Source organism: Alosa pseudoharengus, unplaced genomic scaffold, assembly GCF_046254945.1.
Source record: "Alosa pseudoharengus isolate Yale_2024_CS ecotype anadromous, Long Island Sound unplaced genomic scaffold, YU_APseudo_1.1 YU_APseudo_1.1_scf_3, whole genome shotgun sequence".
In the NCBI taxonomy this organism is placed as follows: Eukaryota; Metazoa; Chordata; class Actinopteri; order Clupeiformes; family Clupeidae; genus Alosa; species Alosa pseudoharengus.
The window spans coordinates 20,818,084-20,842,135 of record NW_027468718.1 but is presented as its reverse complement, the minus strand read 5'-3'; the positions used below and the strand labels follow the sequence as shown (position 1 = coordinate 20,842,135).

General features: G+C 45.2%; 1 protein-coding gene across 4 annotated transcripts in view; it reads right to left on the bottom strand.

Annotated features, from left to right (window-relative positions):
• The window catches only part of rbms1b (RNA binding motif, single stranded interacting protein 1b), a 29,870-nt gene extending 7,176 nt beyond the window's left edge, over positions 1–22,694 (bottom strand). For 2 of the 4 annotated variants that reach the window (XM_076263538.1, XM_076263541.1), the window contains exons 1-6: positions 19,586–19,907; positions 13,789–13,970; positions 9,177–9,235; positions 7,306–7,397; positions 2,792–2,949; positions 1,854–1,933 (exon numbers count right to left, since the gene is read on the bottom strand). In XM_076263538.1, the coding sequence (XP_076119653.1) occupies positions 1,854–1,933; positions 2,792–2,949; positions 7,306–7,397; positions 9,177–9,235; positions 13,789–13,970; positions 19,586–19,639 (625 nt within the window). In that variant the 5' untranslated portion in view covers positions 19,640–19,907. Of the gene's footprint in view, positions 1–1,853; positions 1,934–2,791; positions 2,950–7,305; positions 7,398–9,176; positions 9,236–13,788; positions 13,971–19,585; positions 19,908–22,275 lie in introns of those variants that run through there. The other 2 variants (XM_076263539.1, XM_076263537.1) reach the window with 2 other exon arrangements.
• Between the last annotated feature and the right edge of the window lie 1,358 nt (positions 22,695–24,052).

Here is a 24,052-nt window from a genome sequence, read left to right as displayed (position 1 = left end):
GGGATGGCGAAATTTAAAAAAAAATCTTAACCGGCCACTGAGCCTCATTAACTGATTAAAGTCGGTCACCGAAAATTCTATAACTGCCATTTATGATACCCGTGTCCTGTCGAGCGTCTTTCTCTGCCCGTGAAACAAGTTATCCCCCCATTTTAGAATGGTTAGGCTCCCGTCACACAATGTTAGTTCGTGCCCTTTGTATTATACATTTTCCCCAATCATTGTCCACTACTTGTGGAGGAATAAGGGTTTTGTTTTGGGGAGAAAAATAATTGCTTTCCCTGCACACCCACGCACAGGCACACATTACGCATGCAACACGGCACCGAGCTCGGGCTATAAAAAGCTCACGTTACAAAGTCACAAACAGAGAACGCTACATTTGGTGGTGTTACAGGAAAGTATATTAACCAACGTCTTCGTAAAAAAACTTACCGATTGCCAACAGCCTCTGTAGCTTGCTGCACAAAATCCTTTGCAATAAGTTCCTGTCGTGGTTGCGCTTAATAAATTCCGCCGTGGGACGGCTCATGCTCACATTTATCATTTTTAGATATTGAGTGATCATATCGCCCCATACAATACAACACCAATAACACGTGTGTGCGCACTGTAATAACAGACGCTGGCTGGCATTCGGGAGCTTTAAAAATAGTGTTTTTTTTTTTTTGTTTTTTTTTTAACCGGCGGCAGAAAATTTGAACCGGTCAACGTTGATTCGGTCAACCACCGGTTAAACGGCTACCGGTTAACATCCCTAGAAAAGAGGTCTTTAAACATTGCCCAAAATACACTTGACACTGTCCACCCAGCTTTCACTACTCAAGGGCGCAAGGGTTTGGCTAAAAGTGTCCACTTTCTATACCCCCTCACTCACAACGGCAAGAATACAGACATCTGATTTGGCAGCTGTCATGCAGTAATCCCCCCCCCACCCCCACACAGCCTCACTCCACCCTCCCCCACCCCCCCTCTCCCTCTCCCATCACCTCCCTTCCCTCAAAGCTGTGCAGCCACTCAGGCCTATTCCAGTCAAATAATCCAATTACAGGGCTTAGAGTGGGAAAGAAGGCCGCAGCAGGCCGTTCCCCCGTCCACCCGCACTCAGGGCCGCTCCTCCCTCTTCCTCTGCACTCCTGCCGCCCACTTCCATCCGTCTCAGACATACACAGGCCCACTGACACGGCATCACAACAACAACAACAACAAAAACAACAGCAAAAATCAATACGCACTCTCTCACCGGCATTGTTATTAGGGATGCTAGTGTTTCGAGGGTTGTTTGTCTAAACTGCAATGCAGTCAGTAAGATATCTTACAAGAGAACCTCCACTGATTCTATTTGTTGTACAAATGACCTATAGGAGGGCCAATAGACAGTTATTCATCATTCTGCATAATAAATATGTTAATAGAAAAAGATCTTGATAAGATACAGTATCTTTACATTTTTCAGATGCTCTCTTCATCAACCCAGCCAGGCAAAGCTCTCCACTTCTTCCTGACTTGTAACCATAACCGTAACCATATGCTCGTATTCCGTAAAAAAAACCCCTGATGTGCATTAAATGTAAACGGTGCTTGCGTGCGAGTGTTAGATGAAATGGTTGTGAGTCATGTCCATTACATACCAACGCTATTCAATAGAACAACCGATCCCTTTCCTCCACCTGAAATGTACCTCTGAATTCAATCAACCTCTTACTGATGTGGTCTGCTCGAGCTTTCCACCCACGGCTCACATTCATTCACTAGGAGAGGCGATTAAAGGTGAGCTATAAAGAAATGATTTATCAGAGCTGGGTGGAGCAGTGATTGGAAAACAGGCTGAAATAGATGTATGACTTCCTTACCCAAAACACCGGGTGGCGTTTTAATAAACTTCCCGTTGAAGTGATTAATCACGGCATCGCACTTCTCCGTCGACTCCATCCTGCCCAAAACACAAGAGACACAGGGGTGAGGGAGATGCTGGTGTGTACCAGAGTCCGCAGGGGACGGGAGGTGGGGTCTAGACAAGGGATCTTTTGGGTGAAGTGTGTGTGTGTGTGTGTGTGTGTGTGTGTGTGTGTGTGTGTGTGTGTGTGTGTGTGTGTGTGTGTGTGTGTGTGTGTGTTTTCTCTTCTATGGGGGCATTCAATGTCAGCGGACTTTAATCCTGGGAGTCCGGTGTGTGTGGGGAGTATGTGAGGTTAACACAGATTCTCTTGCTCTTCAAGAGCGGAGGCATGTGGGGACGTGTCCAAGCTGCTTACATTGCTTTTCTTCTGCTCACAGAAAATGACACACCTACATATATATACACACACACACACACGCACGCACACAGAGTTGTGTGCAAATCATTGACAGCCTTTTTGGTCACTGCTGCTCTTTACGTAAGCACACTTAGGGAAGTAGCCCACGTTTAAAGCTATAAATAATCTCTCATTTGTCATAATGAAACCGTGCATGTACTCTCTCTGTGTGTGTGTGTGTGTGCGTGTGTGTGTGTGTGTACTGTAACTGTGAGCCTTTTAAAAGTCCCTCATTGCTAATCAACAACTCGATCGACCATTCATTTTCCCCCAGGAGACAAATGAAGGTGTGACCCTAGTGCTAAAATTAGACATGGCGTCATAAAGGGCAAAGACAGAGAGAAAACTCCCCTCGGAATCAGAGGAAGTTTCCAAGCGTTAGGGACTCTGAGAATATTACAGCCCGGGGGTCACCTGTGGTCATCTTTTCAAAGTCCCGCTAATACGTCCTTCTCTGACCTTTTGACCTCTGCCGGGTCTCTCAAGAAGCTTACCTGGCGAATCCCACCCCGCGGCTGGCTCCGTTGGAGTCGCGCAGTATCCGTGTGGAGATGACCTGACCGAAGGGCTTCAGCATGTTCTCCAGCTCCTGCTCGTCCATGGACAGGGGCAGGTTGGAAATATACAGATTGGTCGGGTCCTGCTCTTGTTGCTACGACAACAAAGAAAATGAAAGAGAAAGAGAGACATTAGGCAAGGTAGAGGGTCAGGAGTAAAGGGCAGACAAAAGAGGACACTCAGACCACACCCACACAGAAAGTGACACCTGGAAAAACACCCGTGGAATTAATCACCAGCTCCTACGCGCGGAGCCCGGCCCATTGTGAGGGCAGACAGGTGCCTCCGTGAGTTGGGTTCCCCCGTCATGCTCACACTGGCTTTGTTTACCGGTTAGCCTCAGCGAACACCTGGACTGCGTGCACAACGGCACACTTCCGGTCACCATTGGCTTTGCATGACCGGGCGACAGCAGATTTCGCCACACACCCTCTTTCCAGTTCATTCATCTCCCATCTCTGCCACTTACGATCACTCACTGGGACCCTCTATGCCGGATACATATTGATGATGACCACTCTCTTTCCTGCTCTCTTTTCAGTCTTGTTGGTTTGTTGTTTCTTTTAGCGAGGAAAGGGACAGTGTGAATAGTGATGATTTGCATGCAGCTCTTGCTTGACCATCTCCCTCACACACACACGCTGATTTCCTCCCCCACGTATTTCAATAGCATCAGCAGAAATACAAGACACAGAAAGAGCTCTCCTGGGAGCTGGTCCGCTCCCATTAATATTCATCAGCTGCATGCTGCAATCAGCCTCAGAGAGAGAGAGAGAGAGAGAGAGAGAGAGAGAGAGAGAGAGAGAGAGAGAGAGACAGAGAGAGAGACAGAGAGAGAGAGACAGAGAGAGAAACAGAGAGGGGGAGACAGAGAGAGGGAGAGAAAAAGAGAGGGAGAGAGAAAGGGAGGAAAACAGAGAGGGAGAGAGAAACAAAGAGGGGGAGAGAGAGAGAGAGAGAGAGAGAGAGAGAGAGAGGGGAGTGGACGAGGCTGGATTATAAGTAATGCATCGACAGAAAAATCAACAGCCAACTATTAGGAACAATGAATCACTTTCAGCGCCCACAAAACAAGAGAGCGGGGATTCAGAAGGGCACTCAATCAGAGAGGAGAGGAGAGAAGGAGAGGGCTGGCCTGAGCCAGAGCACCCTTCTGCTGCTGTAATAACCATGCAGGGCTCGCAGGCAGAGAGGAGAGCCATGCACAGACCATCAGCTCGCTGGTCAAAACACTGCTCTGTGTTTTCTGGGTCTGTAGAGGCCAGTGTGTCTCTCCGCCGCTAATGCCGCTGAAAAAACCCAGGCGTAAACAACACGAAAAGAGATCATTGTGCAACACCTGGAATCGGAGGCAAGGGGCCGGCGCAGTAATGAGAAAAACAGAATTCTCTGTCTCGCGGGCCGCGATAGCGTGCTGTCTGTGCGTGCCAACGCCATAATGCATTTAAACACGCCATTTTTTAGGGTGGGAGGGGGAGGAGGAGGAGGTAATGCGCCCGGGCGCTTCAAAGAAAAGGGGACGACGGTCGGAGATGGGGAGCGGACACTGCCGTGTGCCGAAGAACAGAAAAGCTTTCATGGCGCAGGTTGGAAGCGCAACCATCAGATAAACTCGATTATCCTGCCAGTGACATTGGGGCGGGGAGACTGACGCTTGAGCACGGTTGCGTGCAGACCTGCTCTTGGAGCGCGGTGGCGGTGGTGGTGGTGGTGGTGGTGGTAGCGGCCCGGGCTTTTTTGGCAGGCAGATAAGACATCTGTTTTTGCACTGAAAAAGGGGGTCAGCAGCTAAACAGTCATCGGACGTCATGTGACCCGGGCGTGCTCGGAAAGCTCACGCCGCCGTGACCGCTGGATGGGATTAGCGTTAGAGAGAAGGGGGGTTGGGGTCGAGAGAGAGAGAGAGAGAGAGAGAAAATGAGTGTGAAGGAGAACAGCTTGGATAGAAAAAAAAAAGAGAAAGTTAGAGATAGAAAAGATAGAAAGACGTCAGAGAGGGACATAGAGACGGACCGACACAGAAGGAGATAGATAGAGAGAGAGAAAGAGAGAGAGAGAGAGGCCATCTGTTAAGGTTAGTACTTAGTAGTACCAAGAAAGATAGGATCAGGAGAAAGAAGTGAGACCTGTCCATCTGACAGAGCTCTTTTATATTAGATTACTGTCAATCACCTGTCACTGTTACCTTTAAACATCAGTCTGACAGCACGGGAATGTCTGACTGATGATACACCTCAGGATTATTGATACGACTAACTGTCTGGTGCTGTCGTTGTCTAGCTTTAAAAAATAAAAAAAAGCATTTTAGTGTCACATGTTTTACTACTGGATCTATGTCATTTATGACTATGACTTTTAAGAATAGTTTGTATCTGTCGAATTTAGTAAGGTTATTGGTAAACTGCTATTCAAATTATCTCACATACACAGACTTGAGCACTGGTAGCTTCTCTTAGGGTTGGATAACAGCAAGAGTAAGTAACACAACCAAATACACAGCCTAAGGAAAAGTCAGACAAACTTTTGAGAACAGTCAAGGACTAAAGGTTCACACACAGTTCTCCGTGTCCATGACCCTCTTTGTGAGAGAAAATGCTAACAAAAGGTCCTGGCAGCTCAAATTTAATTTTAAATGGAAATTAAATAGGTGCATGGAGGCATGTCAAGCCTGCCTGCACTGCACTGCAGATTCATGGGGTCCTGAATTGGAGTATTCTTGCTGGGCTTTACAGGCCTCTGCTCCTCGGCTTCAAAGGCCCAGTTGCCATGACGACCTCCAATTATTTACTTCCTTTTCTTCTGTCCAAGAATGTAAACTACCTTGTTCCCACTCATTACCGAGCTGTTGCCCTTTGAAGACCAACAATGTGAAATCTCCATCCAATTGACTCCCACTACAACTGGGGAGTCACAAAAAGTTCACTTTTAACACGTTTGCCAGAGCTCAGTGGTCCGTCGAACCAGCGTTACAGTCTACAAATCACATATTCACCCAAAGACACAGAAAGAAGTAGAAGAGGCAGAGACAGAGAGAGAGACACAGAGAGAGAGAGAGATACAGAGAGAGAGAGAAAGAAAGAGAGAGAGAGAGTTTTAACTAATTGTGAAAAAAATTCTCTGCCTGGAAAACCTGCACAGCTGCAAATCCTTTCCCTTAATCCCTCTCATTATGTTTTTTTTCCCTCTTTCTCTTTCTCTGACCCCCTTTCATTCTGACACAAGCTGGTGTGACTTCCCCTCAGGAATGAACCTCGCTTCCTGAGTGAGCGAGCAGGCGGCTGGCGCCGGCAAGACAAAGTCACTTCGCAAGAACTTTGAGTCATCCTTTTTCGCACACAGTCTCTCACCGCGCCCCTCCCTTTAGCGGAGTGTCCCTGAAACCGAAAGGCATCGCATCGAACTGAAACAGTTCCGTTTCAGCCTCTCACCAACACGCCTCTGTTATTCATTCACGTGTTCACTCATCAGACAGCGGCATTGCTACCAAGCCCACAGGGCAACGTCTCTCCCTTCCAAAAGGAATGTAGTGCGTGTTGTGAGGGAGTCCTTTAAGAGGCAGTATTCCCTCAGGGCAGGGAGCCGGGATCAGAGTGCGCGGGTGGTGGGCCGGAGGGGGGGGGGGGGGGGGGGGGTGAGCAGTCTTTGCAGGGGACGACCGTGCCAGGGACACGTGTCTCCTGGGAGGATTCCTATCCTCATGCGTCACCCTGTTGTCAACACAGTATGTGTGTGTGTGTGTGTGTGTGTGTGTGTGTGTGGGCTCCACCCAGTAGTCAGCAGCACACTCCGCAGCCTGCATCAGCAGAGCAGGTCAGCCCTCAGCTGATAATGAGAGGGAGCTGTCACACTCACAGTCTCTCTCTCACACACACACACACAGTGCAATGTCTGCAATTTACTGATACCAAATATAACCACCACCGAATAGATAGACCAGACTATATAAAAATAAATGCAGCCAGTTATAAAATGTCCTGACAAAACTTGCACTCACTCTCTCACACACACACACACACACACACACACACACACACACACACACACACACACACACACACACACACACACACGCCAAGCAGCCAGACATATATGTATACTCGTAAGGTTTATGTTTCTGAACGCTAACAATATCCTGAGATCCACTGGGGGGACATGAACCCCTCTCAGACGGATGCCTATCCGTTTCGGTAATCCACTTCTGCCCGGGCTGGCCATAAATGGGACATGAGCCTAGACCCTTGTGGTGTCCGCGTGAAAGCCGACACTGTTGTGCTCCGATATTCCGGATGACAGAGGCACGCCGGCGATGTGCTGGCTCGTTGCTCGTGCAAGGGCAACGGTGTGGGGTGTGTGTGTGTGTGTGTGTGTGTGTGTGTGTGTGTGTGTGTGTGTGTGTGTGTGTGTGTGTGTGTGTGTGTGTGGGGGGGGGGGGTCTCCATCATGTCCTCACCTTAGCCATCTGGGCCTGGACTCCAGTGGTCTTCAGGGCAGTGACGGCTTTCTGAGCGGCAGCTGGGCTGTCGAAGTCCACAAAGCCATATCCTGCAGGAGCACACATCCATATGAATACAGGGAATAGTGACAACAAGGAAATTAGAAAACATGGGAGGATAGACAACAGACATGGAACATCTTTCCGCGCCATGGGAAAGGGGCCTACATACCCCATCAACTGCACAGCATACAGCATCACATTGTGCTGTGAAAATAGTGTTAGAGGAGGAGAAAGGGTAATCTGTTTAATAGCGTTGTGGGGTGAGAGTGCGGTGTGTGTGCGGTGTAACAGGAGCCTTGATGAGGGAGCGGTGAGCAAGAGGGGGGGGGGGGGGGGGTTTTTGCGTTTGACCTCCAGCTTTTCAGGCAGAAAGTGCAGAGGCTGCAGATTGCGGGGGCTTGGCAGTCGGGGATCAGGTGGGCTCTCATTGTCTCGGGGGAAGCGCACGCTCAGGCTCCACCTCACTCCCTGCCGCACTGAAAGGGCCGCCACTGAGAACGCATAACCTTCAGACACCCGCAACGCCACCAGCAACTCCTCCACTCTGCAGATGTATCCATCGATAAGGAAGAGGACAAAATCCTGTCTACCTACATTTGGTGTTTACAATGATCTCAAAGATAGCTTTTTTGCCTTTTATTACCGTCAGGTTTTTAAAAAAAATTATTATCAGATTTCAAAACAATCATGAATAGAACACATAGTACAAAACATATCTTAGCAAATCAAATGCACTGTATTGAAATGTATCGGAATTGTTTTTCATATTTGGCTAAATAAGTAGACCAATATGATTTCAACAGCGGCCAATGTGTGTGCACTGCACTGCTACAATGTCATGTCCCTGTGCATGTGACTGGCAGTCAGAGTCCCACTGATTAGTTCAACTGAGAATGACTGGAGGGCTGGAGCCTGGAGGTTGTGCCCTGCACTGAGCCAGCCCTGGCGCTGCAGCCCGGTGGAGCTCTATGGCCGGGGGGGCTCGGTAGGTGCGGTGCGCAGGGAGGTGCAGGATCGGTCACTTCAGTCCAAGGTCCTCCCATGGCAGTCACTACAGCACAACAATCAGGGGTTGGGACCAAAAATAACCCCAGGGAGGAGGGATAGGGAGCGCTCAGGGTGGGGAGGGGAAGGGGAGTGGGGACCTCGGCCTGGCCGCCTGCCTCCTGATTCATACAGTTGCTCAGACCCTGCGGGCAGCTAAATGGGAGCAGAGAGGGCCAAGCTCTGTAGCCACGTGCTCTGTAGCACACAATACTTACACACACACACACAGGGAAGAGCATGTCAATACCAAACACAACCGACACTTCAACACTTCTCTATGCACAATCAATACCAAACACAACCGACACTCCAACACTTCTCTATGCACAATCAATACCAAACACAACCGACACTTCAACACTTCTCTATGCACAATCAATACCAAACACAACCGACACTTCAACACTTCTCTATAGAGAATCAAGACCAAACACAACCGACACTTCAACACTTCTCTATAGAGAATCATTACCAAACACAACCGACACCTCAACACTTCCCTATGCAGAATCAATACCAAACACAACAGACACCTCAACACTACTCTATGCACAATCAATATCAGTGCAACATCAGTGTGCGTGGCATCAGGGTAAAAGACCTTTCTGAATCTTTTTGAAGCAAATATGCTTTTCAGCAAGTGCTCAGCTGCAACCGCCCTTCCTAGACGGCAATAGCCAACTGTTTCCCCAGGGAAGGCATGACAGGCATGTGAGGAATGCCTCAAACGTGAGGCTTAACACCACCCATAAGAACACAAGAACACAGGATGTACACACCTTTGCATTTGTTTGTCGTCTTGTCCAGGATGGCCTTTGTCGATACGATTTTGCCGTACCTATGGAAAACAGCAGAGAGAGAGAGAGAGAGAGAGAGAGAGAGAGAGAGAGAGAGAGAGAGAGACAGAGGCAGGGTTAGAGAGAGTGTCATTGTCGAGCAGGATTAGCTGGCCGAAAGAGGGAGTCTGCCATAAAAACACACAAAAGAGGGAGGCTTGCACAAGAATTTATGACATCATCGGCAGAGTACGGCCAGGCAGGAAGTTGTTTCCATGTGTGTTTGAGCATTCTAAATAGCACAAGACTCCAGTAATTAAAGTGTCGTGCACCACATTTACAAGAGCAGTCAGTGCCATGAAGGACAGGCTGGGCAAACACTAACTACACTTAGTGAAGCAGAGGGGCAGAAAATATAGTAACAGAGAAGATAAATCTAATAATATTGCATTTTATCACCCGGAGAGAAGAAATACTCTTTTCTGATTGGCTGGCGGGGTGGCTTTTAATTCTGAATAACGGGACACCTATGAAGTAGATCTGGTAAAAAAATAAATAATCGCCGTTCCATATCAATGCTTATGAATGGTATCTATAACAACCATAGTAGGGCGACGGTTGAGTCTGGAGGCAGGCTTCGCAACAATGAAATCAACTGTAAACAAGCTAACTGTCCATGCTATCGCTGTTATAGGGCCAACGAAAGTTGTACTACAAGCTGAACTAGTGGGCTTCTTTTTAAATGGATCCGCGTATTTCCTTTCCATGCTATAATGGCATGGCTGCCGCTGCGTGTCGGGGAGTTCTTTGCTCCTTGCCCTCGTCCATTAATTCCAGATAACAGGACACTTCGGCGGCCGTTATCCCTTACATAACAAATGTCCACATTTAATCTAACATTCTGATGAAATATTCTTAAGTACGAGTCATTATTCTTAAGTATTAGTCAACATTCTGATGAGTCATTGGGATGAAATTCCATACTAAGAGCCCTTCATTCATAGAAGTCAATCCTGATAAATTATGTAAACATGGCAACCCCCATTCCAATTGACCACTTCCCATTTCTCTTAAAACGCAGGCCATATAGATAAGACACACACACACACACACACACACACACACACACACACACACACACACACACACACACACACACACACACACACACACACACACACACACACACACACACACAGTTATTTTGTCACACAGCAAAAACCACCCTTGTTCTATTTTCTCTTGCAAGTGTGGTTGACAGCTCTGAGAAATGAACTCAGCACTGGCCACCAAAACAAAGAAGACAGTAATGAGGTTCTCCACAATAACAAGCAACTGGTTTTGACACAGCCAGGACGAACACCCGGGGTCTGTTCCCCTGCGCCCACACATGCTACACCGATGGAGGTGATGTATGTTATGCTAAACCTGCGTCATGAAAAAGATGATTTATGGCGATGTTAAGAAAGCGGAGGTAGAGGGGCCACGCTGGAATGGAATTGAGAGCGTGACCTTTGACCTGCTTTGGGAGGCGGAGGGCTTAAAGATGTGTTTTTTTTTATTTTCCTGTTTCAATCCCAACCCCCTTCAAGCCAGGGCCACCAGAAGACCCTGTCAGGATCTTAGGACACATCTGTACCTCCGGACTGCAACCGTAGTGCAGGAAAACTGGTCTGTATTTAATGTCCAAATAGGAAGAAAAAAAAAATCGTCCATGAGGTTCGAAAATCTAATTATGGAGGCTGACGTGGGGAGCACGTGTCAGTCTCTGCGGACCACGCTGACCTTCTGCGTCCGCGCTGAACGGAGAGCCAGCAGCACCGGAGGTTCCCGCTAATTGACCCAAAATAAATCAATTACGAGAAATCACCCCTACCCCTGCACCCCCCGGCCCTGCAGTCCAGAGCGGCGTGATAGCGGGCGCTATAAAACGAGCGGTTGGAAAAAAACGCACGGGATTACCCGGGCTGCAGTGCAAGGGCGGAGCGGGTTACGAAAAGGACAGCTTCCTTTCAGCATAATGAGGTGGAGACATACGGAGTAGCACAGAGGGCTTCACCGCAGTGTCGTCACCTGAGCGTCTAGTAACAGTAACACACAGCAACGCTGACTAAAGCGCCACTAAAGAGATTCCCTCTATTCGAGAATAATAAAGGGACACGGAACAATCTGAAGAGTGCATCTCTTGGCTTTTTATGAAAAGCATCCCTCAGAATTGGGTGGGGGGGGGGGGGGCAGTTAAAATGGATGCTGGGGGGGGACGGGGACGGTTTTGGTGTTGTCTTATAAGGACCACAGCCCTCTGTCGGACAGCTGTCAGAGCCCTGCTCCCCCATCGTTGCTGTGCTGATCACTCTCCAGGCCCATCACTGATGGGGTTATTAGCCAGACTGGAAACTCCTCCCAGGGCAACTGACAAATGACATTGGAATTTATGCGTGCAGCAATATGATCCCATTATAGAATATAATGGAAGCTACAACTATGACTAATATCAACCGCAACATTCTTTTTCAGAGTAAAATCTTGAAACATACATTTGTGCGCTTGACAATACGTTATACTCCAATGATGACAACAGTATCAGTCACAACCTTAAACAAGGAGCACAAATACCTTTGACTGGAATTTAAGTCTGTGCCCAAAGGTTCTCACAAACCGAGTAACAAAATCACTTATAGAACAAATCATTTTGACTAAACTGAAGACACTTACTTTCCCTATAAACAATGATTGGCCTGATCAAAAAAGCTTATTTTTAATTCTACTTCATTTATTATTGGAAGACCTTGTCACCAGTTGTAGCCATCTTGTTGAGAATGTACATTCAGTGAATTCATTTTATAGCAGCCATTAACTCTCTACAAGTCATCTCTATGAGAGTGGGAGGATCTGGAGAGAGGGCATTCAGCACTGCAGCTGGATGGGGTGAACCCAAAAGGTAAAACCGCTTTAACTATCGAGATAGGATTAGGGTTAAGTCCATCTAACGTTTAGAGTAGAGCACAAACTCTTCACCTTTCCTTTAAACTCCCAAGTGCTAATCCTAACTCTTCAAAAGGCAAGTGTATTGTCCAAAGGGTAGGTTAACCACAGCGCACCACGGCTCAATAAAACGGCTACGTGAGACGGACACCAATGTTACCTGAATACCCGCAAAATGGCCCCCCGAAACCCGATCCCCCTAGAATCTCTGGTTCCATTTAGGAGTCGGCTTGCAGCTGAGGCTACAGCTCGCTGTCCAACCAAATGAGGGATAACCTTTACACCCATTACCACCACAGACTCTGACGCGGGGACAAATGGAGCGCTACGGCTACGCACACTAGGCCCGTGTACCAACAAGAGAAATGTCCGTCATGTTTATTACACGTGGAAACCATTACGTGACGACAATAACACCGGGGGTGGGAGATGGGATGAAAACTGATATTGCGGTAACCAGCGCCTGCTGTAGTAGCTCCATCCTCTGTGCAGAACACCCACGGGGACACGACAACGGATTGGGCAGGAGATTGAATGAGCCGCCAAGTCAACATCTCATTGGTGGAGTGGTGGTGGTGGTGGTTAGGGGGGGTCTGGCTGAGGGGTATGGGCGGAAAGGAAAATGAGATCTCAAAGTCACCTCAGCGTGGTCTTTCAGTCCAGTGTGGTCTTTCAGTCTGAGCTACAATGAAACAATGAGTTCCAGAGCTCAGTGGGAGACAGGTTGCCTACCCACCGCAGAGCGTACCTGAACTCCCTTTATGGCAAAGCATCAGACATTGCCTGCTAGCACCCCCCCCCCCTCTCTCTCTCATTGCCCTTGCAGTCATCTGTATCATTTTTCATTTGAAATTAAAATCTAATACCCCTGTCAGATCTGCTCCTGCTCCCGCACACCACAGCCCCCCCATCACCATCCCTTCTTCAATCAGGTTTGATGAAAGAGCCCAACTCCAACCTAGTGACTTTTCCCCTACATTTTTCTGAGCATTCCTGAACATGACTAAAAGATACCATATCTAACACTCATCACTATTTACTGTTTTTTTTGCAAGCCACAGAAGAGAAGCTATATTTAACACAAGAACTGCAAGCACACACGCACGTACTCTCTCTCACACACACACACACACACACACACACACACACACACACACACACACACACACACACACACACACACACACACACACACACACACACACACACCTTTGCCTTGTAACTGAGGCTGGGTGTGTGCTGATTGGACACACTGTTCTGAGAGATGGATGGAAAGATGGATGTGAGAGAAAATAAATGACTGGTGACCTAATCAATGTCATCTTTCTGGAGGTCAGATACCCAAAGCGGGAAAAATAATTCTCTAATAATTTTTTAATATACTGTATTCAGTGAGCTTCTCAACGTTGGCATGTCTTTTTTTCCCACTATGTTTTGTGCTTCAAAGTTCAAGGATGAGAGGGCAAGAGTGGCTTGACACTTCTGTTAAATCTCAACCCAAAAGAGGAAGTGTAAGAATTTTGACCCCCCCCCCAATCCAATTCTCTCTCCCGACTCCAAACCTCTTAGGTTAAAAGGTCAGATCGTTAGCCGATCAATAAGCGGCGTAATGAAAAGAAAGTGTACTCACGGCCGGCAGAGCTTGACCAGGTCCTCGTCAGTGGTGTTGGGGGGCAGCCCCCGGATGTACAGGTTGGTCTTGCTGAGCTGTTCCCAGCCAGCGCTGCTGCTGTTGCTGCTGCTGTTGTTGGTGCTGCTGTTGGTGCTGGGGCTGGGGGGAGCCATGGGGTGCGAGGAGGGGGCCACAGGAGGCTGGCAAAAAGGACACACACAAAATGGCGTCAGTTGGGTGGATGGGTGGGGTGGGGGTGGGGTGGATGGGGCAAAACAAATCACTGGTGTGAAAGACAAACAAACAACGGAGTCCCGGAACTGTGAGGAGGTATAATAGGGTAGTTTCCACTGCAGTAACTTGGGGGTCGTTTTCGAGAGTTTCACATCTTTGTGCGTGTCCACACCACCATAGGCACCACCCTTGAACCATCACTTTCAAGAACTTTAACTGGGGAGAAGGTACTTAGGTACTTTTGAGCTACCCTGAAACTGCGGAGTGACATGTGCAGTGATGTGAGATTTAAAGGAGGTATATGTGGAATACAATAAGCCCCACTGTCTAAACCCAGAAAGGCAGAGGTTATACAAATATAGTTCAATTAATTATAGCTTACATTTAGCTTGTTGACTTGAGGTACACTGAATGAGCAAACTAACATCAGCTGAAAAACGGTCAGTTCTCAGTTTCGATATTTTGATATATATTCTTAGGTAGCCTATGGTGTCTATTGACTTTGAACAAATCTAAGAATAGGCTAGCTGGTACACAAATGTTGGTATTTAAACCCGGCATGGATATTTTTAGACTCAAAGGTGGATAATTTAGGTTGTAAGGATGTTAAAGGTTGTATCAGCAATTTCAGGCCCAAGAAAGGCCCAAACATAAATGATCAGATTCATCTAATCTTTCCTAACGATCCGCTAGCTGCCTGCCCAATTAGCAGGGCGTCAAAAACGTGTCTCTGTAGGCAGCCTAGGCTCCGAGATCTGTACACAAAAACAATTGCTACCAACAAGTGTTGGCAACTCCTAAAAGGCAAAATAAAGTGTTTCAACCAATAACCGACGACACGCGTGTTTAGGAGAGTTTTTATTGCATGGGAGGGAGTAGCGAGCTAGCTCTCTGTTTTGTTTGAACATCAACAGAAGTGACGTATCCCCACTATCGCTGGTACAAACTTTAAGGTTACTATAACTGAACACGTAAGCAAAACGCAATAAAAGCTTTAACAACAGTGTGGTATCAGTGCAGTATGAGTATTTGCTGTAGCTGCCATGCCATTTCAGTTAATCTAATTAGCATTACGATAGCGGAGCAAAGGCTGCTTCAGTACATCCTGTACACCCTGTACACAGTGGAGACAGTTGAAAGGACTGAATAGCTGTACATGTCCAGCTAAATGGGTCTAAAAGACATTAACCCACTGCAATGGTGCCAGTGGGGTGTGACCACCTACGCCTCCAATACAATAATTAATTTATTATGTACAGTAGGATAGATTGGCCAGTGCAGTTGAAGCCCGATGTCAACCCCTTCTGCTGATGTCAGACTACTCTGTTTCAAGGCTAGCTTTCCTAAACATAACCAGCAGTCACTGATGTATCCTTTGCTTTTATTGATAAGCACAAGATAGGTATCTTAGTCTCTGATGTGGAGATCTGAAAATCTCACAGCAGTGTTGTACATCTGCAGTGCAGTCTCCTTCAGAACTTAAGCAGTCAGCATCAGCCAAGTCCATGGGGGCCCACATCACTGAGACCAGGCTACGAGGTCGAGAGAGCGAGCAAAAAGGGAGAGGGAGAGAAAGGGGGAGAGAGAGAGAAAAAGAGAGAGAGACAGAGAGAGAGAGAGAGCTCTAGTGACTCTCATCCAGCCATGTCAAGCTCCATATTCCCAGCCGAGTCGCAGAGAAGCTCCTGGGAGAGCCCGCAGTCACACACGAAGGCAGCCAAGCAGCCAGAGAGGCATGTTTGTGAATGCAACTGAGCTGCACACTGCAACCCCCACTCAGCAATAACACTACTGTGGGCCTCACCTGCGGTCAGAAAGCTACAGCCATTGGGCTTCAGCAATGTAATATATGTAGACAGAATTCAAATACTTTAAGACATTTTTTCTGGCTTTGTCATTATTAAATTAATCTGAAGTTAGGCTTAATCCTGAATCCTGATCCCAGTCTAGGTATATTAGTTTCAGTGTTTATCACAGAGATTTGCGCAATCTCACAAATTCGGTCCATATGTTTTGCGTCTCAAATAAGACAAGGGCACAGTGAGAGGGGAATTTGATTTCATGCAAGTATGAAATAGCTGTAAACATGAACTCATGTCACTTGATCCATGCTCTCAGATATCAGGCTAAAAGCTGTGTGGCCTGTCATGAGATGGTGACCGCGGTTCAGAATGGCTTTCTTTCTCCTCTCATTCTTGCTCTTATGAAGAGGCCCCTTATGCCATTGCTCAATCACATCCGGCCTGCCTTCTTTCTGTTTTTAATGGAAGCAGATGCTCTAATCTGAAGAGCCCCCCCCCCCTAAAACTGTTCGGTTTCAGGCACTGATTACAACCCCGATCCCCTCCTCCTCCCTACTTCAGATCGCGGGAGAGAGGAAGCGGATGGAATCCCAGGAATGAAGTGGTGACAGAATTGAGCAATCTCAGACTGGACTTGCTCCCCTCCAGAGACACTCACGTGCCTCCGGTTCAGGCCACCCCACCAACCACAGCCTGTTTTTCTAGAATGCACGCTGCCCGGCCCCCTCTAATGGCCTGCTGAAGTTCTCTGTATGTTTGTGTGTGTTTTAGTTCTTTCTTATTAGCCACAGCAGTTTTCCATAGTGTGGACCAAAGCGATGCAAGGATGAAAACACAGCCTTGTTGCTACAAAAGGGGCCAACGCCTCTGCAATTAACTCTGAGAGCGGCCTTCCAAGCCATGACCTTACACTCAATAATGGGCGTCCACTCAAAAGGTCCGCTGACCCGAGAATCCTCGGGCCGATTATGTTTATCCGGATGTTTGTCATGCACGCATGCACAAGTGGTCCCAACAGCCGATTTCACTTTTATCAACACATCCATGATGCGAGTCAACCCAGTCAAACCAAACACACACACACACACTATCACACCAATACAATATTAATCCCAACCTCAAATTCCATTCGGCTCCTATCACCTTCTAAGGCAGACAGCTGTGAAGAGTCCAGAAGCACTAAGTCAGTAATAAAAGCCGACTAGTGCTCCTCTAAAAATCTGGGAAAGCTCCCATCTGCCAGTTCAGTCCGAAGCACAGAGGAGATTAATGCAGGAATCCTCCGATTCTCGGCACACAAAATGCATTCTGCATTGTTGAGGTCACTCTGCAAGAGTCTAGGAGGACCTGGGGAAACACAGTCCTCTACTCAGTTCAGTCGGACAGACAGTGCTTAGAAATGATCATGCTAAATGGTTCAAATGACCCGGAAATACTTTTGTAAAACCTGTTTCCAGACTTCCAAACTCATATGGATTAAATACAAATTATACATACGGCAATACATACAACAAAATATCCATTTACTTTATCATTCAGGCTACTTGTCGTTTCTTTCATTAGACAATTAGTATGTTACTCTGGATCAAAGTATTACTCACTTCTGGTTCAAAGACCAAAGTAATAGACAATTAGTATGTTACTCTGGATCAAAGTATTACTCACTTCTGGTTCAAAGACCAAAGTAATAGACAATTATACTGTGAGGGTCATGAGGCACTGCAAAAAAATTCCAGTGTAGGAAAAGTAGACACATGTTGTCTTGGTGAGGCTGGAATTGAGGTAATAGAATTATTGAATGATGTTAAGAGATCCACCAAGAGCTCCAGCTTCATAAAGGCAATGGTAATATCTGCATCAAAGGTAAACGTTCTATGGAGCTAATTTTTGATGGGAAGGTGTTGAAAACATGAAGAAAACATTCATTTCAATAGAGGCCTGCAGACAAAGGCACCATTTATACAGGTACCCCAGTCTCCAGTTGAATCCACCAATCAACCGCATGTGCATTCATGCCACAGGCTACAACAGCTTCATTGAAGGTACAGTTCCACCTGGCTAAAAGATTACTTTCTTGCACATTGCCCAGACCTACAGTCCATATGATGACCCATACAAAACATGCAGATTGCTGATCTCCAAGAGACATTCTTCAATTTGCGTATATACATACATAAGATTCTAAATCTACATGATGGGAAAGTTAAGGACTGGCCCATAAGAACCAGAGAACAGCGCTGAAAATAACTGAATTGGGGGGAGCTATCCTTATGAGTAGGCAGCACACAAACTGACATTAGCATTTCAGTATGCTTACAACAGGATGCTGGAACACTCAAAAGAGGCATTCAAAGTATTTTTCCCAGCTGACTCATCTCCTTGGGGGTAAAGGACGCTGGTTTCATTTCCGAGCTGGCTTAACAGAGTCTTATAAAACCATTGTGAATCATTTAATCATCTCACATTAGGACAGGCCTAAAACCACTGGCCCAGTCCAGTCCAGTCCCACTCTTTAAGTTGTCAAAGAGCATTTCTAGAAAGAAAGGAAATTCATTCTCTGTGTGAGTGAAATCTACACCCTTCAGGCATACTCAAATAGAGTGGCTTTCAAACCTCTGCCTGTGCAACTGAGCAGAGGGAGTTTGAAAGGCCCTGATGGAAAGAGACCAGCATCTTATCAGCCTACTCCAGACCAAGAGGGCTCGTCATATCCGAGCTGGAAATACACAGAGCTTCCAGTGAGAGGCCTCGCCCTCAAACACTGATCCATGCCCAGCTCTAACATTAACACTAAGTGCTAATGTCACAGCAGGGGGAAAAATGTGGTTAGTCTGATCCGGTGCTTACTTGACTTAATCAACCTTTCAATTCACATAACATTAAGTCATCATCCACCATACAGAGGTAATCGGTATAGGGGATTGAGTAGATTGCCTGCACACTCTCTTTGATTCCAATCTGGTGGAAATTGAAGGTTGATTTACAGTAGCAGAACTGCAGATTCCAGGGCCATCTTTCAACATATGACGGGCAGTCAATCTCATAGCCACCATGACCTAAGTGACCTGGTAAAGGCATTGTGGGATGTATTTCAAATATTTTAGATTCGCAATCAGCTGCTAGCCTTTTTGATGTTGTTACAGATCTAGAGGCCAAGTCTGTGTTTACAAGAAAACACCAACGGAGACAGCAATTTTCTCAGGGGTTACAGTGCAGTTTGCCATCTCTAGCCTGTAAATGTGACATTAAATGCTGTTTAACATGAACTTACCTAGTTACGAGTTAAAACACACTTCCTGTTGTAGCCCTATTCCCTTACTAAAAATATTAAACTCGCGCAATTGTAATTACAGTAAGTTAGACCATCAGGGCCATACTGTAGGCTTACAGAGCCATACAAACGTTAACGTTAACACCCAAACAACAACTTCCTCGTGGACTAATGTTTATGCCCTGTTTTATTAGCCTTTTGGTCAGTTAACTTCTATTTGTAAACACAGATTAACGCACCAGCAATAGCGACCATTTCTTTTAATTACAACTGAGCTAGCAAGCTAGCTGGGCTACTTCGCCGTCAACATCAGGATTTGTCACGAACATTAAACACAGGGCAGCAAAACAAATCTAATATTTAGCTAACGTTAACACTGGGCTAACATTACTACTCATAGCAAGCTAATGTTACTGTGAAGTAACCCAAGGATACATTATATTTCACCGTCGCGTAATAGTAAGTGAATAGTCAGGTTGTGCATAATTAAACCCATCGATGCTGTTACCTGTTTATTACGATGCGTATTCCTCAAAGGGTTGCCAGTATTAGCAAAAATCATCTTCTTTTACCGAATTTCCCAATAGATGGAGTGTCTCCTTTCAGAATTTCAAGCTGACTTGATTTTCTCGTCTCCACAGGCTGGATGAGTAAAGTTGTAAATTTAACTCTATACAACATAGAGATATGTTCGTTCTCATCAACCTGTTTTAAATGACCGTATACAACAATCGCTGTTTGAATTATGTAAATGACGAACCAAGACAATATATTCCACAATTTGTCCCAACTTCGACCGCCCAACTCGTTTGTTTAGCCGAGTTCATTGATCTGCATTGAGTTCCCCTCGAAACGGACCTTCCTACTGGGGACGGCACCACAACGCCATCCACATGGGTATACTGTCATAATAAAAGCTCATAGTTTGACAGAGTATTCACACTACTATAATCATTTAGTTAAAATGAGATTACGCCGTATCTATTACAGTGAAACGTATCCTCTACATGCGTGTGCGATGTAAAACGCCAAAGTCTGGTTTCATTTGTAAAACACAGCATCCCCATACTAGTCGATAGTTTATTCCAGCGTGCATACCTAACATTCCACAGAGCGGCCATCAAGTATTTTGCGGTTTGAAGAGTTGATACCTAGTTGTAGTGTGTTAACTAAATAATTTATATTTAACCTCAACGTTTCTACAGGACCACCATAAGGGGTTTCCTAAAAACACAGTGTGCTAATAAAAATCGAATTGATTGTCATTTTTTAAAAATGCATTAATAAACAGGATTCTATTAGGTCTTTGATAGGCTAAGAGGCACAAGAAACATTGTGCCAAAAGAGTAGCACAATGAAGGCAGTAGTAGGCCTAGGCAACAACAACCTAGGCTAGCCTAACCTAGTTAAGATTTTGTTGAAGAAAAATAGTCTTGATAAATGAAAGAAAATATCTCTATCCTCTGTATTTTGGACGTAATTTTGTTGGAGAGTTTATTAATCTTACAAATCCAAATGACACCTGGCTTGGCCTAGGCTACTTAATGGCCTAAATGGCAAGTTTACAACAGGGGCAACTATAATTCACACATAGGTTAGTAATTTGACATAAACTGAACAAAATTATATGTTTCAAACACAAGGCTAGGTCTATTGGAAACTCATAAGGTAGGAATCCACAGGGCTTATGCTATGAATTAAATATTAAACAACAGGCCTAACTACTTTGGGAAAAAATAAAAACATGTTATAATAAGATACTGACTCTGTTATTCTTCATGCAGTACCCATATGTTGCATGTTGACTATGTTTTTTTTTTAATGTTGATTAATGTATTTTTGAGTGTATTGGTTTTACAGAAATGTCCTTTAACAATAAATGCATGCACCTAACGCTGATAAAGATCTCGAAAAGTTTTGGAAAAATTCAAATCTAATACTGGTATCCTAAAATTAGCCAAAACATTCCAACAATAACACCAGCAACACTCTTGACCATTTTGCATGTGTACGCTACATCTCCACACCTATTGAGGGAACCACACTACAGCACACTTTTGTTTGCTCTTTTGTGTCACCCATTGTGTCACCCATTTGAACCCATTGCTAATATGATTATGCAACATTTAATGTTACAGTCACGACATATAGAGCATGTCAACATTGGCAAAAAAAATCAAAAGCCAATCATAACAAACCCTAAATATCACTACTGCTAGGCTATATACTAATTTATTTCAGGGTACTAAAGATGAACAATGACAGTTAAACTATGATCAGTTAGGATAAATTACATTGTTTTAAAACTGATATAGATTACTATATCCAATGACACGTGTTAAACAACACCCTTGCTGGAAAGACACAGAAAAACTGACTTACAGGTACCTTTAGAGCTATATGTGATGCCAATAGGTAAAATGAGTATCTGAATCGCTTGCTAATTCAGCAATTGTGTAAAATTGAAGAGGAGGGATATGACACAATCTCTTGAGCACTGCAAAACCCATTCATTTTTTTCTTGGTTACAGTTACTGTACATATGAAAACTTGCTACAAAAGAGAAAGAGTTGATCTCAATCACAAAGAAATTGTGATTGAAGTGTACCACAACTAGATCACTGGTCACTGACACCAGTTTCAAGTTGATATGATGAAGAAATATCTGTGCTCAATTAAGGAAATAATAAGGAAATTCAAACGCAAAATCATTGGAATGGCTGTAGTAATTGCAGCCAGTGCAGCACATCCAAACGAAGAGAAAGCCTCGCCCCATCCGTATCATGTGTCTCTTTCATTTTCTCTTCTGTTGACAATCTCACTCAGCTCCTCCCTCACTTAATGCTTCTGACTACCTCACTGATGTTGCAACAGTTGAACTCACAAACAAACCATAGGCTACTATAAAACCAGCAGGAAACAAACAGTGTTTTTTTTTTTTTAAATGAAACACTTATGAGTGTGATCATCGTCTCCTCTTGTTGGGTGACAGGAAGCCTGTCCTAATCGGAAAACCCATTCTGCTCTTTTTCTCTTACTTCGGAACTGATAAACATCCTTTGACAAACTCTAGAGCAACTTCCTCAGCTGTCAGCTTCCTCTGACTTAGCGTCACCAAGTCTGCGCTTCTGTCTTGTGCAGAGACAATGCAATGAATCCACTAGCAGCGTGATGCTTCACAAACATTTTACTATTTACCTTCCAGTCTATCGGGGAGGGGTGGTGTCGAAGGCCGAAACCCCTGTGGGAAGCTGACAGAATCATCCTCGACAGCTCCTGTCTTGCCACTGTGGTCGTACGGGCGGGCTCAGAGAAATTTGGAGGGCTGACTGTGCGCGCGTCTGTGAGTGTGCAGGCATGTGTGTATGTGTATGCCTGCTAGACAGGAAGAGAGAACATTCTTACAGCAGCTCTGGGTGCTGACTGCATAAGGAGTGTGGGTGAGGATTGGGGGGTTAGAGAGTTAAGCTTTTAGTGGTGGCTTGGCAAAAGCCAGAGCAGAGGCTAACAGAGCAGCTGAGCAGTTGTGTAGTTTCAAGATCTTTTGTGATTGTCTACAGACTGATCAGCTTTTGGTGGGTCAATTGGTTTAACTGCTTGGCTGACTTTTATGTTTGGAAACAGTAATGTCTTGCTAAAATCAAATATATGTACATGTTGTAACTATAAATGTATCAGTACTGATAACATAACTTCAACAATAACAAACCTATTTTTGTATTATGACTACTTAATGGAAAATGCATGTGCCTGAACATACAAGGTCTTGAATACAAATTGCTAATTTTTAACTTGCTGAATGGCAGGATTTAATGCAGAGCATTCATGTCAGTGTAAGACTGACAGGTGACTTTGGATGATTCAAGGTGTCTTGACTACTTAATAAAATATTGATTCAGTGATGGTGGGCGTATTCCAATTGTATGTGAGAATTATATTCAGTAATCTGCCGTATTCTAATCTAAGAATTTATTAAAAACAGTAACTTGCTTACATAGGCAAGATATGATTGACAAGTTAATTTTCTGTTACCTTTCTTATGGTCTCCTGTGACATTTTAATAAGCCCTCCCTGCCATAGAAATCAAACTGCAAAAATTATAATGAATGCATATGCTTTGTCATAAATAATACATACTCCTCTTATGAGGAAACAAAATGAATTCCTTTATGTGTAGGGAGTTCAGCTGTGCATGTGCCACCTCATGATTGTTTGAAAGATTTAATCAAGGATTTTTAATATGCAGTATAGGATGCAAACACAGTGGTCTGCATTCAGTTTCAGTTGCATGCCTGAATACTTATTTAATTACATGTTTACACAAGAAGCACAATATCAGGACCATCATTACCTAAATGACCCACACGTGCCTCACTGGTAACTTTTAAAAATGAGGCTTTGAGTGCCCCTGTCTTTCTTTCTTTTATTTCTCTCTCCATCTCTCTTTTTCTTTCCCTCTCCCTTATTGAAAAAAAGTCTCGGCAGAGACCATCAGCAGCATGGTGGGCACTATTGTGCTCTGGCCCCTCATTTTGTTCATTTCAAAACGGTCCCCGACTGAAAATCATATGAGCAGCACAAAGGCCGCTGTTTCAGGCCCTCTGCACACGTAAAGAGCAGCACCACAGTGCTCTTTAATTGTGTACATTCCGCTGCCAGGCAACTCTCCAAACTTTATTGTAAACATTGTGAAGGGCTTTTTTCCACCTCAGCATAATGCTATTGTTCAGTGTCTCTGTATGTAGCTTCCAATGGAAGCTAATGGTCCTGCCTTAGGCCCAGTTAGAGGCTTATGTTGACAGTGATGGCGTATGGCTTTCAAAAATGGTCCTTTACCACAACAGAGATGGAACTAGTTGACAAAAATGTGGAGGCTATAATGTGCCTGTGACAGGCATATCCTATTAGAAACAGTCATACAAATGAACCATCTGAATTCACACTGTTTTCCTGTTCTGTAAAATTAATACAAGCA